At 48.3% G+C, this 18,641-nt stretch overlaps 1 protein-coding gene across 2 annotated transcripts in view; it reads right to left on the bottom strand.

Moving 5' to 3' along the window:
- Positions 1-18,641, bottom strand: part of gsna (gelsolin a) — a 61,490-nt gene that overhangs the window by 12,307 nt on the left and 30,542 nt on the right. Inside the window, exons 10-12 of one of the 2 annotated variants that reach the window (XM_038781922.1) lie at positions 17,608-17,741; positions 12,036-12,126; positions 7,848-7,877 (exon numbers count right to left, since the gene is read on the bottom strand). In XM_038781922.1, coding sequence (XP_038637850.1) covers positions 7,848-7,877; positions 12,036-12,126; positions 17,608-17,741 — 255 coding nt within the window. The remainder of the gene's footprint in view (positions 1-7,847; positions 7,878-12,035; positions 12,127-17,607; positions 17,742-18,641) is intronic. The other variant, XM_038781923.1, reaches the window with a different exon arrangement.

Genomic DNA, 18,641 nt, shown 5'->3' with positions numbered 1-18,641 from the left:
TATTGGGCAACAAGGTGGGGACGAGGTGAGGATAGATCAAACCTCACCGTCATGTGACTAATCTTTTTTCCCCCCACATAGTGGGCTTGGGAGCAATTAGGTTCCGCCCCCTTGTAAGATGGAAGAGCGTCGTCCCTTACAGCTCATGTTAGTGCTGTGCCCTTTGAAGCCCACACCTGTCCAAGCAGCTTCTTGTTGTCAACTGGAAGTGCAAAGTAGCACACATTTCCTTTTGTGGAAGAATCTAGAACACAAGGGGTCACCCAGTTGAAACAGAGGAGAAGAAATATTTTTCCTCTCAAGAACACTCTTCTTCAGAAGTTGAGGAGGCATTGGCATATAGCGGTATTATCATAGTCATAGAATTTACAGTGCAGAAGGAGGCCATTCAGCCCATCGGGTCTGCACCGGCTCTTGGAAAGAGCATCCTACCCAAGGTCAACACCTCCACCCTATCCCCATAACCCAGTAACCCCACCCAAAACAAAGGGCAATTTTGGACACTAAGGGCAATTTATCATGGTCAATCCACCTAACCTGCACATCTTTGGACTGCGGGGAGAAAACCAGAGCACCCGGAGGAAACCCACGCACACACGGGGAGGATGTGCAGACTCCGCACGGACAGTGACCCAAGCTGGAATCGAACCTGGGACCTCGAAGCTGTGAAGCAATTGTGCTATCCACAATGCTACCGTGCTGCCCAATAATAATCTTTTATTGTCACGACTATGAAGTTACTGTGAAAAGCCCCTCACCGCCACATTCCGGCAGCTGTTTGGGGAGACTGGAACGGGAATTGAACCCGCGCTGCTGGCCTTATTCTGCATCACAAACCAGCTGTCCAGCACACTGAGCTAAACCAGCCCTCCAGGTTATCACTGGACTAGTAATCCAGAGACCCAGGATAATGATCTGGGGACCTGGGTTCAAATCCCACCACGGCAGATGATGGAATTTAAACTCAATAAAAGATCTGGAATTAAAAAGTCTAATGAGGGGCAGCATGGTGGTACAGTGGTTAGCACTGTTGCCACTGCCTTTGTACATTCCTCTGTTTGCATGGGTTTCGCCTCCACAACCCAAAAGATGAGCAGGGTAGGTGGATTGGCCACGCTAAAATTGCCCCTCAATAAGGAAAAATGAATTGGGTGAAATTGGGGACCGTGAAACCATTGTCAATTGTTGGAAAAAACCCATCTGGTTCACTAATTTTAAGGAAATCTGCCATCCTTAGCTGGTCTGGCTGTATGTGACTCCAGACCCACAGCATTGTGGGTTGACTCTCAACTGCCCCCTCCAGGGCAATTAGGGACGGGCAATAAACAGTGGCAGAGCCGGCACTGCCCACGCCCCATGAGCAAATTAAAAAAAAAAGATTAGAGGCAGATCGAGATGGATTCTTGATAAGCAAACAAGTAAAAAGGCTAATTGATGCTTCAATTCAACACTGCCACTGCCTTTGCCTCCGAAGCAGCTGTCATTTAGTTGGAGGATTGTAGCGATGGATTTGCTAATGGATCGAGTCCATGTCACAGCAGTGATGCCAGCACATCAGATGCAGAGGCCCAACCTGTACCGAGCCACTTGAGGAGGCTGAAGTTGGAGCCTCCCCAGATGGGGTTGAGAGTTTACCACGCAAACCACTTCCTACACTGCAACAGTCAACAGTCTACACAGGAGGCATATTAGGAACAGAGAGTCTACTGGTGGTCAGTTCAGCTGGTTTGTGATGCAGAACGAGGCACAACAGCGTAGGGTTCAATTCCTGTACCGGCTGAGATTATTCATGAAGGTACCTCCTTCTCAATCTTGCCCTCGTCGAGGTGTGGTGATCCTTAGGCTAAATCACCACCAGGCAGCTCCTCCCCCTCAAAGGGGGGGGAGCAGCCTATGGTCATCTGGGACTTTGGCAACTTCACTTTACTGATGGCCAACCATGAAATGCAGGAGGGGAGAGTGGCAACTTCACTTTACTGGTGGCCAACCATGAAATGTAGGAGGGGAGAGTGGGGGGGAGGAGGGAGAAGGATCACAAAATCAAGTTGTAACAAAAAAAAACCTAGCTCATGATAGTCTGGAGTACTTACTATTCGATCTACAATTCCCAGAGAGGCTGTGGTTTTGAAAGAGGGAAAAAAAACATGGGCAGTGCAGGAGTAAAGTGAACTAATAGGAGCAATTAGAATTTCAACATTTGCTTGTAAAGATAGGATACAACTGTGTGGGTTAGTCAACGCGGTCGCAAATTCTGCAAACAGGACTGGTCCGCACAAAGTCAAAAAGCAGCAGAGACAAGGTGACCATAAAAGCAACACTGGTGGAACTCGTGCAAGTGCACACAACATTCACACACTTCTAACCAGTCACTAGGCACTTTTCTATTGACAGTAAGAGAGGACCTCCCACACCACTACATTTTGTGGAGCAAATCCCACATCTTCAGAGTCCAGGAATTTTCCTGGGATTGACGGACACCAGGCAGAAGTGGGGCACCCACAAAACTGGAAGCAGCCACTGCAGGAGAGGACGGCAGTTTTAAAATATTTAGAGTACCCAATTCCCCCCCCCCCCCCCCAAATTAAGGGGCAACTTAGCATGGCCAATCCACCTACCCTGCACATCTTTGGGTTGTGGGGGGGGGGGTGAGACCCACACCGACACGGGGAGAATGTGCAAATTCCACACGGAATGTGACCCGGGGCCAGGATCGAACCTGGGACCACTGCACCATGCCACCCAGAATGTCAGAGTTAAGTAAAAAAGAATTGCATTCTCGCTCTCTTTCCCACCCTCCCACACACACACTGCCAGGCCTGTTGAGTATTTCCAGCATTATGTTTTTATGTCAGATTTGCTTTTACGCAACAAGACAACAATGTTTGGACGGTGTTGAAGTTCAGCAGTCAATATAAATGGCCCAAAAGCAGTACAATGGAATGTTACACGTAGGGGACAGACAGGTTTTCAAAGGGCCGACGATGCAACGATCTTCAGTAACATTCGCTGGACATCACTGGAGGCCCGGTCACACCTGGGTTGCACGATTAGGGAATTGAAGTCTAATGCAAGGCTCCCGATTGTGGAGGTGGTTGGGACTCACTCTGCAGTTTGCTTGAGGGGACCTGGGGGGGGGGGGGGGGATGCCATTTATTGGTTCTCTCTTCCATCTCCCACCCGGTTTTACTGAAGGAAAGTTTGGTAGTTAAGTTTTTGACACAGTCACCTGTTTGTGTGGGTCTCACCCCCACAACACAAAAAGAGAGTTGTGTTGGATAAACCCACTTGTGTTTGCTTCAAATTAACTCCCCAGGAGAGAGAGGAATAATGGGGTTAAAGGCATTGGGAAATGTTTACAACGGTGGGCTGCTGTCCGTTGTCACTCAGCACAGGGAATCTGATGGAAAATATCAAACCGACCACACCTTTGGGCAACTGTCGGGTACAGGCACCAAAAGGGTACTGATGCAACCATCAATTCTCTCAAAGACACGAGAAGTAAACAGAGGTTTTAAATCAGCTTTAAACAGTGCCTGCCTGCGAGTGGTACAATACTGTGATCCGCCGATAGGTCAACTGCTCTTTATACTTCCTTTCAAAGGGAGGAGCCATGGGCAGAGCCCGTACATGCCCCAACATATCCCCCTGTGGGTGAAGCCACACAATGGCCCATTAGGTGGAGCCCACAAGGTCAACAAATTAACATGGCTGTACCACAATGGCAGAACATGATACTAATACACTGGTGAATTACTAGTACTATACATGCACCACAGGTACAAAATCCCTCGGGCAATGATACGGGCATCAAGAGGGTACAAAACACCTCGGCCAAATGTTCCACTTTTGATTTTTAAAGGGCTCCGATTTGCAAACAGCTGATTTCACCCAAATTCTTACTCAACTTCAGAAATGAGACATCACAACAAAAATCAGAAAGCTTTTAAGTTTTTCAAATCCATGGTAGAAAATAGGATTTCCTGGAATATCTCAAGTGCTTCACTTTAATCCAGAAATCCTGATCATCAGATCAAAAGTTGGAATCCTGATGGAACCAGCAACATGCTCGCTGCGTTCAAATACAAATATATTGTTTTCCATTTCCCCAACTCCCAGGCAGTGAGAAAGAGTTATCACGGATTCTTGCTCCAGGGTTAAATGTTCAGCTCCTGTCTCCACAGCTCGAGTCCAAGGTACAGATACACCAGGATATCACACTGGATGGCTGCACAGGCTCGAGGGGCTGATTGGCCCCCTCTTGGTCATAGCTGGATTGGTCTCTCTTCTGGCACAATTAGAGGTTGCCCTTTGATCTACATCACTCGGTAGAAATGTTTCCTCCTCCCCCCCCAAAAACACACAAATTTGTCACAATGGCTACTTGTATGCTTCAGGGAGGTGGTAGAAACAAGTTTTATAGACGTCAACAGAATGACCCACATTTTTCTGCCCCGCGTGACTTTTTTTGGCCATCAACCAATCCGACAGAAACAGAAAAAAAAAACCTCAAATCAAACCACGGATGAAATGTATTAATGAATGGGCCCATTTTAAAGACAGAAGCACAGAATGGTGGTTTTATTAAATATTTATGCAGAGAAGGAAGAAAAAAAGAGAGACAGAGAAAAGGGAGAGAGAAAAAGAGAAAAGGAGAAGAGAGAGAAAAAAGCGAAAGAGAAAAAAAAGAGAATTTAGTGCGATTGCGGCTGTAGGTATTAAAGCTGGGGAAACTGGAGACTGAAGCTCCATCTAGTGGAAAGAGTATGTAGCTACAATTATGCCCACAACAGTGATGGTGCCCAAATAAGGATTGCTCGATATAAAGCAGATGCCACATATTACAGGCCATTAGCTAAAAAGCTAGGAGTAGCAGTGGGCTGGAATTTTGCCCTCATCCACGGGGAAGAGATGCCAGCCCTGATTAAGGTATTCTGTCTGTATTGGCTATCGGGAAACATGAGAAAGAACAGCCAGCCATTCAGCCCCTCAAACCTGCTCCACCCTATGCCAACACCATTTTCACCAGACTATTGGACCCTTGGATATCTCTCAAAAATCTATTGACTGCGGTCCTGAGAGTGCTCAATGACGGAGGTTAACAACCCACAGGAATGGCCTCCAGGGATTGAAGATCAATTTCCAGGACTGTGCGCATCCCTGGAGAAAATCATTGGGACATTATAAAGGATTATTCGGGTTTCCTGAAAAAAGTTATCTTTTTAAAAATATATATAAATTTAAGAGTACCCAATTCATTTTTTCAAATTAAGGGGCAATTTAGCATGTTCAATTCACCTACCCTGCACATCTTTTGGGATGTGGGGGTGAAACCCACGCAAACACGGGGAGAATGTACAAACTCCACACAGACAGTGACCCAGAGCCAGGATCGAACCTGGGACCTCGGTGCCGTGAGACTGCAGTGCTACCACTGTGCTGCCCCTGAAAAGCTATCTTTACCAGATATTAAATATTGAAAATGGGGCAGGGGCAGTTGTTTGACAGACAGTCAAGCATCATCCAGTTGGGTAATGAGTCTTTTTGCTTTCCAATTGGTGGAGGAAGGCAGTGCGTCACAAGGAGGGACGCCTGGCTGACATAATGGCTGGAACATGGGGGCAGGTCATGTGACAAAACCTCCAGAAAAACATTGGCAACTTTGCCTCCACAGACCTCTCGAGGCAGAAAGTTTCCTGTGTCCTAAACGGCCTCTTAACCGGGAGCAAAGTCCCCTCGCTCCAGATGCCCCAATCAGGGGGAAAACCATGCTCCCTGCATCACAAGAACCTTGGATACTTTCCTGATGAGCCCTACGGGCCTAGTCTGCTAAATCTCTCCCCAGAAGAATAAATCCACCATCCTAGGCACCAGTCTGGTGAACGTTTGTTTCACCCCCTCATGGCAAGCATCTCCTTCCTTAGACGAGGAAAGCAAAACTGCACACAATCCCCCCCAAGTGTGGTCTGACAAGACTAAATTGCAGTAAGACATCTTTATTCCTGTACCCAGATCCTCTTGGCATAAAGGCCAAGGTACCATTTGTCTTCCTAGTTGCTTGCTGCAGCTAAACGCCAGCTTTCAGTGACTCGTGGACAAGGGCACGCAGGTCGCTTTCTCACCATTTTAGTAATGCTCTGCATTTCGATTTAACTTTCAAAGTGGATAACTTCAAATTAGATTGAATTTGCCATGTTTTTGCTCAAACAGTCTGTGGCAGTATGACTAGAGGTACTACGGTACCTGGGAGTGCTGAGCCACCATTGGTGGAGAAGGCTCGCTGCTCATTGACCAATGAAATACTAACCATTGGGCCAGTGTAAGGTAGCTCCACCCAGTGAGGCGGAGTATAAGAGCCCGTGTTTTCCCAGCAGCCTGCCTTTTCTGTACTCGAGCTGCTGGGGAAACATTTTGTTCGGACTACATCATCGTTTCAGTAGTTATTGATTGCGCATCACAGCCCATTTGCATCCTTCTCGTAACTCATATCCGAGGTGATCTATTCCTAACGCACATGTGCATATATTCTATTTTCTCTTTCTTCCATCATTTTCCTGATCCTCCTTTGCCGAATTCCAAAATGCCTCCTAATTCTCATGTTTACTACTTTGTTCTGAGCAACTTTATAAGCCTCTTCCCTTTGAGGGCCGGCACAGTGGTTAGCACCGCTGCCTCACAGCTCCAGGGTCCCAGGTTCAAGTCCGGCCTCGGGTGACTGTGTGGAGTTTGCACTTTCTCCCCGTGTCTGCATGACTTTCCTCCGGGTGCTCCGGGTTCCTCCCACAGTCCAAAGATGTGGTTAGGTGGATTGGCCATGCTAAATTGCCCCCTTAGTTTCCAAAAGGGGAGGTAGGGTTACTGTAATAGGGTGGAGGCATAGGGTGCTCTTTCTAAGGACCAGTGCAGACCCGATGGGCCGAATGGCCTCCATTTGCACTGCAAATTCTACGATTCAATACAACCTTTAACTTCTGCCATTGGTCACAATTAAATATTTTCTTACTGTTGGGTTTTGGTGACATTTCTACTAAACCACATATCACACCGATATAAATGTAGTTTCCCAATGTACCCATTTAGAGTGAAGACCCTGGTTTCAGATTGATGGGCATGGTGATTGGCCTAAGGCAGAAGTTATCAGCGCACGGGTGCAACATTCCTCTGGCACTGGAACGTTGGCATTAGCATTCAAGACAAATGGGATAGTGTCCCTATTAGCTCAGCAACAATCAGTTCACGAGCAACATTGCCCACTCAGGCGAATGCTACTCTTTGATAGACATGTGTAAAAAGCACGAGAGAGAGAGGGAGAGAGAGACCCAGAAGGACTTAGTGTTGCCTTCTCCGATTGGGATGGAGGCAGATCCTAGGCAGTTTCACTGGGCACCCATCCACTGCCGGATTTTTAAACTGGAAGCTCCCAGGGAAAAACACCAAGTTGCCAAAATTAGAGAAGGGTTTAAATTCCTCAGCACGGAGTTCATGCCTCTTCTTTCTATATCGCAAAGCATGTTAACCATTGGAGGAGAATTGTGCACAAGCATAACAGATATGAGGGGGATCAGCTACATTTTTCACCCTCCCAGAGGACACTCCGATGCTGTTAATAAATGCAACAGTGAAGCATTCCATCCACAGCTGCTACGTCTACACATTTCCAGCTGTAAACGCCACGAGTGGCACGCTGGACACAAATCTACAAAAGCAGCAACATTCGGACAACTTGGATCATGCAGAACGGTGTCATGCCTGCAGGGTTTGAGGTTAGAGACACAAATACTTCCTCATTTTGCTACAAGTGTAGGGGGGGTCACTAAAAGCCACAATCTACAGCGAGCAGGTGCCGATACCTGGTTAATGATTCGGGAACCATCAGCTCCCTGCAGAGAATTAGGAATTCAGAGGAAGTCACCAATTAAATCCTGCTTCATTAACACAAGTTATATTGTTGACAGATCAGACCAATATTCAACACCACACTGTAAACAAACCCAACTTATTTCACTTACTTTAAACACCACAATCGATCGGGTCACCTTTTGATTCTGCGTAGTGCTGAGTGTGAGGAATTAAGCCACTGTCTGGGAAGTGCAAGAACTTGTCTGTTCATGCATACACAGAGTGCCCCCAGCCCAATCGCATGCAAATAATGCCAGCATTGTACTGTTGCAGTGCCAACCTGGCAGGGCCCATGCCAGCTGGTCATGCCACCTGGCACCCTGGCAATGCTGGGCAGCACTGCCAAAGTGTCCAGGAAACCATCCTGCCCAAGGAGCATGCAGCTGGGGGCCTGATGCCCCAGGAGACCCCCCACAAATGTCATTCCGTCTTGTCCCAGCTTGTGGGGACCAGTGCTGAATGGCGCTCGCCTGAGGTCGCCGAGGCGAAGGTGGATGAATTCCAAAGCCTCAGGTACCAGATATCCTGCACCTTGGCTGGTTGGGCGCGATCTATGGGCCTTGCCGTGCCCGATTCAGGGCATGGCGAGGCCGTTAAATCCCAGAGAGGCCTCTTGCGAGATTGTCCAGCCTCATCACACCTCGTGAGATCAACGAGAGCTCACAAAGTGCCGTGATCCGGATCCCATCCATTGATATCGAGACCCATTTAGATAATATGTCCACACCGGATCTACCCAGAGCCTGGAATTGAATGGCCTCAGAGACCCCAAGCAGGTGCCATTTAGCACTGGTTTCAAACGTGGACCTGGCATACTGGCACTTTGTGTGGGGGGAGGGGGGGGGGGCTGCTCATCTCCCAGGTGATCTGGGGCCTCGGTGTGGTTGGGCTGTGGGCAGGGTGGTACCTTGGCACCGTACCATACCAGGAATTGGGCTCAGGGGTGCTCTGCCCTGATGAGTTGGAATGCGGGTGAACCCCCTTATTCAAGAGGAGGGGGTGGGCGGTGCAGAGATCGAGCCAAGCTCGTTAGTGCGGGAAATGGGACTAGGTGTAGCCTGGGAAGGGCCTTCCTCACAGAGGCCCAGTAATGAAGCAGAGTCCAGTTTTAATCATAGAATTTACAGTGCAAAAGGAGACCATTCGGCCCATCGAGTCTGCACCAGCCCTTAGAAAGGGCACCCTACTTAAGCTCACGCCTCCACCCTGACCCCCGTAACCCTACCCAACCTTTTTGGACACCAAGAGCAATTTAGCACAGCCAATCCACTTAATCTGCACATCTTTGAACTGTGGGAGGAAACCCACGCAGACACTGGAAGAACATGCAGACTCCGCACAGTCACCCAAGCCGGGAATCGAACCTGGGACCCTGGAGCTGTGAAGCAACTGTGCTACCAGCAACAGCAGGGTCGTTCTGTGCTGCTAGCACACCCAGCCAAACACAAAACTCTTCCATTTCTGTTAAATCGCACCCGTTCTGACTGCCCCACTATTTGAGTCCAGACTGGTTCACTTTGCGTTTTTGTTTTTGAGCAGGGGCTGCCTGTCAGGAGGCGGCAAAGGTGAAAGCATGGCTTCGGGACCCAACCAGAAAGCATTGTTCATTTAACCAACCCCATCCTTGCTTTCAAATTGCTTCTGTAATCAAAGCGACCCAGCTCATTCACAAAGGGGCAGGTGACTGGTACCCGACACAGGCGACTGGCCATTCGTACAGCAGGTGGTGAAAAATATTTTCACAATAGTCAGATGACAAATCTTGAATGTTGCTTTAGTGCACAGTTGGTTTCAGAAGGAAAGGGTGGAGAAATTAGCAAAAAGTTTAAATATTCCCCAGTCAATTCAACGGTCAGGGAATTACCGTTTTGAAAAAAAAAAAAGCACCAATAATTGATTTCTCACTTCCGGTGACGGCGGGAGGCAGCCGCACAACGGAGGGCTCCCGTTTGGGAACGGCATTTCCGGGGCTTTAAGCCTGGTCCCAGGGTCCACGGAGGTGGCAAAGAGAGAAGGCACAGAGGAGCCACAGTGAAGGCACAGTAAAGGAAAATGTCGAGGGAGAGCAAAAAACCGGCCGTTAAAAAAAAAACAGCTGAAGGTCCGTCGGGAACGGCATCGTCAGGGATTGACGCCCGGTCCTAGGGGCAGCGAAGGTGGTGAAGGTCAGGATAAGGCAAACGGAAGGGATATGTCGAGGACCAGTTAAAAAAAAACTGCTGTGAAAACAGCTGAAAGTTCGTCGGGGAGTAGAAAGGTCACCGCGGGGTCACCAAGGAAAATGGAGGCTGGAGCACCAGGGGAGGCCGCATTGCTTACGGCTGAAGAAATAACTAAGGTGATGGCCGTGGAATTCGAAAGACAATTTACAAAATCCATGGAGACAATGAGGAAGGAGATGAGGGAGGTTTCGAGTGCGCTGGTGGAGGAGGCGATTTCCCCGGTGACGACGGCGGTGGCGAGCGCAGTGAAGGAGGTGCGGGAGCAAGGGAGAAGGAAGTGGAGGAGACATTATTGCAGCACGGTGATCAACTTACCTCGACGGGGAAGGAGATGCGGAAGGTGATGGATATTAACAAGGATCTACGAGGGAAAATGGAAGACCTGGAAAACAGATCCAGGCGACAGAATTTGTGAATTGTGGGGCTGCCCGAAGGAGTTGAAGGGCCGAGGCCGACTGAGTATTTTGCTGCGATGCTGGCGAAACTATTGGGGGGGGGGGGGGGAAAAAAAGGAGGATCCCTCCCGGTATGAACTGGATCGGGCTCATCGGTCGTGGAGGCCTGTACCAAAGGCGAGTGAGCCGCCAAGGGTAGTGACTCTGTGCTTCCGTAGGTACCAGTGTGAAGGAGAAGGTCCTGTGCTGGGCCAAGCAGAAGCGGGTGGTGCAGTGGGCTACAGCTGGTATAAGTGTGTACCAGGACTTTACGGTGGAGCTGGCGAGGAGGCGGGCTGCTTTCAACCGGGTGAAGAGGGCACTGTACATCAGCAAGGTGCAGTGCGGCATTGTATATCCAGCGAAGCTGAGGGTAACTTACAAGCTCAAGGACTTTTATTTTGGAACGGCGGAATCGTTTGCGAAGGCAGAAAGACTGTGGCAGAACTGAGAACTCTATGGTGACCATGGGCAGTCCCGGACTCCTTTTTCTCCTTTGTTTTCACCGTGGGTTTGTTTTATTGGATGCATATATGGACAGGTGGGCCGTTGTTTGGGGTGGTGGGAGGATGGGATTGTTGTTATTGTTAAGGGGATTGATTTTGTATTTGTTACCGTTTACTGAATGTGGGTGGGGAGTAAATTGTGAAGGAAAATGCGAAAATGGAGAATAAAAACATTTTAAAAAAATAAATAAATTGATTTCTAGTTTTATTTCCTCACTCAAAACCCTTTCCCCTCATTTCTGAAACGGATTATAAAAAAGACTTTGAAGCGGGAGTAGTGCTGGAGGGGTCACATCGCTCTCGAGGTGATGCGACAACACGAGGGGGGGGATGCACAGCTGGTGCTTTGCAACTAAGAGATCCTCAGACTGCAAGAGGAACCACAGTAAAGTCCTCACGTAGAATTCACTGCAGCAGAGGTGGTGTGAAAAGTTGAACCGTTAAATTAGTTCAACTGCAGGAATGGTAGAAATCTTATTGAATTATTCTTCCAATTCTGTCAGTGTCTTTACAGGTATTGGACGACCCGTCTTCAGAACCCTAGTATCAGGTCATCCAGGTTTCTTCTCATGGTGGAAACCCATGGAATTAAATAGTTGATTACTGCGGTGCTCGACTTGTACAAACAATGAAACTAATTGATGCCCCGTGAGGCTGGCTGATAAACACAGTCAAAGCAGCTCCACTGACTGACTGGCTACACTTGCCCACTCAGCCCGATCATGGGACCAAACCGCAACATTTGGCACAATGGTTTCAGTCAGATCTTTATTCTGGAGGGGGGCCGTGCAACAGAAACCCAAAATTAACCCCACCTCGGGCACTTATTTTTGTCACCGTTTTATAGAAACTGATGGGGCAGCTGTATTCAAACTTATTCATTTGTCGACATCAGTGGCAGCAATTTGGTAACCGCACAACACGCTTTGACTCTTCGCTGGAGAATTGTGGGGGTTTTTTTTTTTTTTTTTTTTTACCTGGACTGGGCCACCACGCAGCTCCTCGTCGAGCTGAGCTGTCAAGATGGCAGCCGCACCCATTTCATCTTGGGACGCGTCACCTCCTAACCTGCAAAACAAATACAACCAACCAACACATTAACCAGTAGACTAGACCAGAGTTTGATCCAATGATGCTGCAGCGATTAATTGTTCTTTTTTTTGGGGGGGGGGGGGGGGAAGAGGTAAGGATGACGCTGGAGTCAGTCTTTACTCAATTTATTTACCGAGTGAAACATTACAAGTATGCACCTCCCAACTGAACAGTACTACAGTTAAGCACCACGTTATAGGTGCTGAAATAAAAACCTAATTAATGCCCTCCAACTGCATATAATTAAAGCACTTAATTTACCATGAATACTACTTGTGCAATAGCACCAAGTCAAACGGACCAAAGGCACCCCCCCCCCACCCAGGCAATCTGTTTGTTAGGCAATGCTGCCGAGGAGAGAGAGAGAGAGAGAGATGCACGAGAGAGAGCGCGAGAGAACGAGAGACATCACTGTAGCAAAAAACAGTCTTCAGTAGAGATGAGACGACATTAAGGCAAAAGGGTCTTCAGATCATAAATTATAAACCACAGTGCAGTTTCCGAATCAGCAATCTGTTGCTGTGGTAAATGACAGGAGTGTGTGACGCTCTCCATTCAGAGTTCAGATGTTAGAATATCCACCTCAGTACAAGTGCAATGGACATGCTAAGTGTTGAACAAACACCAAATAGGTGCAGGTGCCACACACGCACACACCACTAGGTGGCAGCATGGAACAAAGTTTACAAGATGGTGTGTGAACTGTCCTTTCACCAGAAACAAAATGAGCTCCACTCCAGAATCCCAACAAGGAAATACATCATTTTTTCCATATCCAAGTGGAGGACACCTTCAGAGGCACCAGCAGGGTAGATGCAAAGGTTCCCAAGAACTGTGCAATCTAATTTAACGTATAATGAAGGAAATGAATAGAACTATGGAAAAATAAAAGGTACTACAGTAAAAGGGAACATACATTAAAAACAAATCTTAAACATTATCAATAGGGAGGAGGTTAAGGGACAACGGTCCGAACATTGCCTGCGCCATTCACCTCGCACTCGCTTCCTGACTTAGTTTTCGGGACAGTAGAGTTTGAATTGGTCTCCCGCTCCGGGAAAGCAATCAAGGCCAGAGCTTTTTCCATCCCCAAAAATATGTCCCAACTCCAGAAAGGAGGCAGAATCCGCTCCAGCAGTCGAGGGGTCCGATGTCAAGAGGGAGCTGCAAAAAGGTGGTGAAGAGACAGCAAGTCTTTGCTTCGGAGACCTCAAAGTCATCTTGCGGTCCAGAGCCCGCTCCGTGGAGCGGGATGAAACGGGCTTGGGTTTCGTGATCAGCAGCCTGAAGGAAGACGACGGGTTGGTAAAGTCACCGCAGTCTGCCATGGAGGATTAATAAATCCTTGTATGACCTGATGCCAACAGACCGCGGGGCCTCCCAGGTTATCTGTAACGGGATGCCTTAGACAGCGAATGGGATAGCCTGGAAATTCCGCCAACTCACTGACAAATGGCCATGTCCTTCGGGATGAGCAAAACTCCCGGAGGGGACGGCTTACCGGCCGAGTTGTCTTCGGCTGGGTGGGAGCGGAGCAGCCCAGATCTGTTGAAAGTGTACAATGCGGCTTCTGCAGCAGCACAGTGGTAAGCACAGCTGCCTCAGAGCCAGGGCTCGATTCCGGCCACGGGTGACTGTGTGGAGTTTGCACGTTCTTGTGAGTTTCCTCCGGGTGCTCCAGTTTCGTCCCACAGTGCAAAGATGTGCAGGTTAGGTGGATTGGCCACACTAAATTGCCCCCAAGTGTCCAAAAGTACAAGGATTAAGTGGGGGATTGAGCCTAGGTAGGGTGGTGTTTCGAAGGGTCGGTGCACGCTCAATGGGCCAAATGGCCTACTCCTACTCTGTAGGGATTCCATGATGCTGGACGGCAGCATGTCGGAATCCACGAGGAAAGGCATCATCACCCTCATCTACAAGCGGAAGGGGAAGGGAGGAAATTAGTGATTCATTTAATTGTTGAATGTGGATTATAAATTCTAGCGATGGTCAGCGCTAACTGGGTCATGTCTGCTCTGGAGTCAGTGATCCACCCTGACCAGACTGGGAAGATCTCGGATAGATGATCATATCCCCGAGTAGGGCAGGACTATGTGCAGGACAAGAGGGTGGACTCCTACCTCATCAGCCAGGACCAGGGGCAGGGCGGACCGCTCTCCTGTCCTGTTTTAGTGTGTTGCATGGAACCTTTTGCCGGGTCCATCAAGAAGGATTCGGACACAAGAGTGATGATCCCAGGCAGTGGAGGCAGTCAGGTCAAAGCCTCTCTGTCCATGGACAACGTCGCCACCTTCTGCTCAGGCACGTCGGTGCGCAGGTTCATGAACGTCTGCGACCAGTTTGAACTGGCCTCGGGAGCGAAGGTAAAACGTGGCAAGGGGTATGACAGTTCTTTGAGGACTGGGCTGACCGATCTTTAGTCCTCTTCACCGTCAGGTCAGATCACCTGAAGGCTACACGATTCGGACTGGCTGAGACATGCGTTATTGCCAAGGCAAGGCAAAAAAACTGGGCTTGTGGGAGCGACACTTCCTCTCCTTGTGGATAAGAACTTGGTCATCAAATGAGAGGTGCAGTGTTGCTGTACGTGACGCAAGTCTGGCCCATACCCCCAATCCTGCACTGGCCCAAGCCATCTTCTACTTCATCTTATAAAGTTGGCTGGTGTCCTAGGTTTTCGTTGCTGCAAAGAGAAAAGATATGGAGGTTCCCACACTCCTGGATTCTTGTAAAACCCGAATGAGAGGTTAATTCAGGGTGTGGCTCAATACAATAAGATGGTGATCAGCACAAACACTCTGGCTATGCATCAAGTGATGTGTAATGATGCCAGCAGAGGGAATATTCCCAGATACGTAACATGTCCGAAGGGACACAATGTAAAAATCTCTGGATAGGCGAGGGAGAAATATACCAAACGTCACCCTCATCCTGATGGCCACTTGTGTGCGTGGCTGTATCAAGCAGTGTGTAGATTTAAGTGTCGATACATAGGGAGTTCTGCCCGTCCCCAGTGTTGTGAAGGATGGGTTTGGACATGTTGCTGTGGAACGCCCAGAGTAGTTGGACTGTGCCGTATCACTCAGTCCCTCGTCAAAAAAGTTGGTTCAGAAAAAGACCTTTGGCCACAAATACATCAAATAGTGGTCGGCACGTAATGTCCACTAAGGGGCTGGACACCATGTAAAACCCCACGGATGGTGTGCTGAATCCTAACTCTATGTAACTGTATTAAGCACTGCAGAGTGTAACATGACGAATGTATACTTTGAACAGAACTGTAACAAAAATATTGCGATGTTTGTAATGTTCTCATTAAATATTTAAGCACCTCAGACTGCATCTTGATCTCTGCAGAGAATGTAAATATCCTAGCACTTTGCTGTTATGATCACGTTTAAGATATTTCTTTGAGTAAAGCATATTTTTGTAAAGAAAGCCCATGTTTAAATTCTGCGCCCTCAGCAGACCTCTGATGACTTGTTTTTATTTAAATATAAATTTAGAGTACCCAATTCTTCCCCCCCCCCCCCAATTAAGGGGCCATTTAGTGCAATCAATTCACCTACTCTGCATACCCTGGGCAGCACGGTAGATCGTGGTTAGCACAATTGCTTCACAGCTCCATGGTCCCAGGTTCGATTCCCGGCTTGGGTCACTGTCTGTGCGGAGTCGGCACGTCCTCCCAGTGTGTGCGTGGGTTTCCTCCGGGTGCTCAGTTCAAAGATGTGCAGGTTAGGTGAGTTGGCCATGCTAAATTGTCCTCAAGTGTCCAAAATTGCCCTTAGTGGTGGGTGGGGCGTTCTTTCAAAGAGCCGGTGTGGACTCGATGGGCTGAATGGCCTCCTTTTGCACTGTAAATTCTATGATCTATAACTTTTTGGGATGTAGGAGTGACACGGGGGGGAATGTGCAAACTCCTCTGACGACTTGTTAAAGTAATAAGCAGCAGAGAGATTCTTCAAGCAATGAACCAGATTGTAGAATCCAATACAATCATACAGGAAGCAAAATCAAGATTGGGATGTAGATAAGTAAAAATAATCGCTCCAATATTCTGCAACACTTCCTGATGGAATGAGACTCTACACTTGCTTATCTTTTGATGCTCAGCAGTAGGGCAGGAATAGTAAGCTCAACCCACACTACACCCGAGCGGAGGGGACAGCAGCAGAGAGGCAAACTACCACTCGCTCCATGTGAATGAAAATACGTCTTAGCACTCAAAGGGTGAAAAGCACCACTGTTAATCTGCCTCTATTTGACCAAGATCTGCCTTTAGAGATGTTAAATGACTACCGGGTCCTGAGCAACCAAGAGGAAAACCAATATTAAAAGTTCAGAGCCCAGTGGCAGTAGTATTTGTGGTACCTTGGCCCGAGCACACAGTCAAAGTAGTTGCTTCCCCACACTCCTCCCTGTTCAGGGAGCAATGATTTGTGCTCAGCCAGTCCCATATTTCCACCAATGTAAAGGCAGACAAGTGCGAGCAGGTAATTTAGCATTGGGCTGAAATGATTCATAGAATTAGAATCATAGAATTTACACGGCAGAAGAAGGAGGATGCGGCCATTCGGCCCATCAAGTCTGCACCAGCCCCTGGAAAGAGCACCGCACCCCACCCAAGCCCACGCCTCAACCCTATCCCCATAACCCCACCCAACTTTTTTTTTGGACATCAAGGGCATTTAGCCTGGCCAATCCACCTAACTTGCACGTCTTTGGACTGTGGGAGGAAACCGGGAGCACCCGAAGGAAACCCACGCAGACACGGGGAGAACGGGCAGACTCCGCACAGACAGTGACCCAAGCCGGAATCGAACTTGGGACCCTGGAGCTGTGAAGCAACTGTGCTAACTACTAAACCACACTCTACCCCAATTGGGTCAAGGTTCTTCAATTCTCTACCCCATCATCATCATGGCACCACCTTCATTCCCTGGACTGCTGTGGTTCAAAAAATCATTTATTTTCAGGGAAGCGGGGGAGGCGGTAGACCTGCTTTACTGTTTAAAGGGACCTGCAGTTCTAATATAGTCAATATACAACTGTAAATGTTTCACTCAGGAATAAAACTTATTCTAAGGAAGGTGGGATTCTTCCTTCCCCAGCCAGCATCAGGAGTAGAACAGCTTCCACACCCTTAACGTACCCCAAAGCTATTCCCAGCCACTGAATCACTTTTCAGATGGTTTGTGAAAGGAATGTTCGGTTCACCTTTCGATGGCGTCGGTTAATGGACGAACTATCCAATACTTTTCACGCAATCTTATTAGCAGAGGGCACTGCGGCCGAAACCTGTACCACAGCACAGACCCACAGTTCAGCTGGGAACCTCCTTGGGTGTCGTCGTCGTCGTCGTCCCCCCCCCCCCCCCCCCCCCCGGGCACGTACCCACTGAAGCATCCCACAGAAACAAGTACAAATAAAATATTTTAAAGCTTTTCAGCAGCTTACCAGTAATAGATGATGTGACCCTGCCGTCCAGAAAAGGTGTAATTGTACAGGACAATGTAGCAGTCTCCACCATAGAACTGGCCGTGGGTGCTCGGGTCAACAACCACTTTGTCACTGCCTTCAATGCGCCAGATCTGAAAGTTCCAAGTTGATTTACTGTTGGTAGTGTCAAGCTAGTATTTGATTTCATCTCCCCACCCACCTTCCCAGAGCCAGGCACACATGGTGGAAACAGTCGAGGCCTTCTTCCAACGCACCAATCAACTGGTCATTTTTCATGTACATGTACAAAGTGCAGCTCTGTGGAGCTACATTCAGCCCTCCCCAGGCAGTTGAGCGAGGGGGCGCACGTATACAGGATAGCAGTACAATTGTGGCTGTCTGCCTCCCTCCCTGGCCAAGAAACACACGAGATCAACTACTGGAGCACAGACCAATCCCTGGACATCCCTAGTCTGTGGGACCAGTATTGAGTCAGGCCAACAGCATTAGCCCAATACTATTCCCAGTTCCACTTGTGGATTTCTTCATTGCCTGCCCAGAGTATGGACTGGTAACCCACTCCAAAGCACGTGCTGCTAGGAGGAGGCAGACCCTTGCCCGGGAGCACTCTATGACGATAACTATGAAGAAGAAACTGAGCAAGGCAAAGGCACATCCCATCTCTCAGTGTTGCCATGTCACCATCCCCTTCCCTGTCCTTATTCAATCGGATCCACCATGTGCAAATGCATTTAATTCAGGTAAAAAAGTCTATAATGTCTTACAGTCTACACTGCTTACACCCCCCCTGCCCCCCAAAAAAATATTGTAGGTTTACACCATCTAGATCTCACATCCTAAAATCTATTCGCTTTTACATTGGGACAGTTAACTTGAAGGAATAAAGTGGTGTACACTCACATCAAGATATTGAAGCTTAGAAGACTCCCAAATTCAATGAGAATGCAATATTGATTACCAAATACTCCACCTTGCTGCAGTAACGGAGTGTTGAGAAAGTGGTGGGTTTAGGGCTGGGCAGGAAGGAGGGT

The sequence above is a fragment of the Scyliorhinus canicula genome, chromosome 21 (assembly GCF_902713615.1).
Source record: "Scyliorhinus canicula chromosome 21, sScyCan1.1, whole genome shotgun sequence".
Lineage (NCBI taxonomy): Eukaryota > Metazoa > Chordata > Chondrichthyes > Carcharhiniformes > Scyliorhinidae > Scyliorhinus > Scyliorhinus canicula.
The sequence above is the reverse complement of the archived record's forward strand: the minus strand, read 5'-3'. Positions and strand labels throughout refer to the sequence as shown.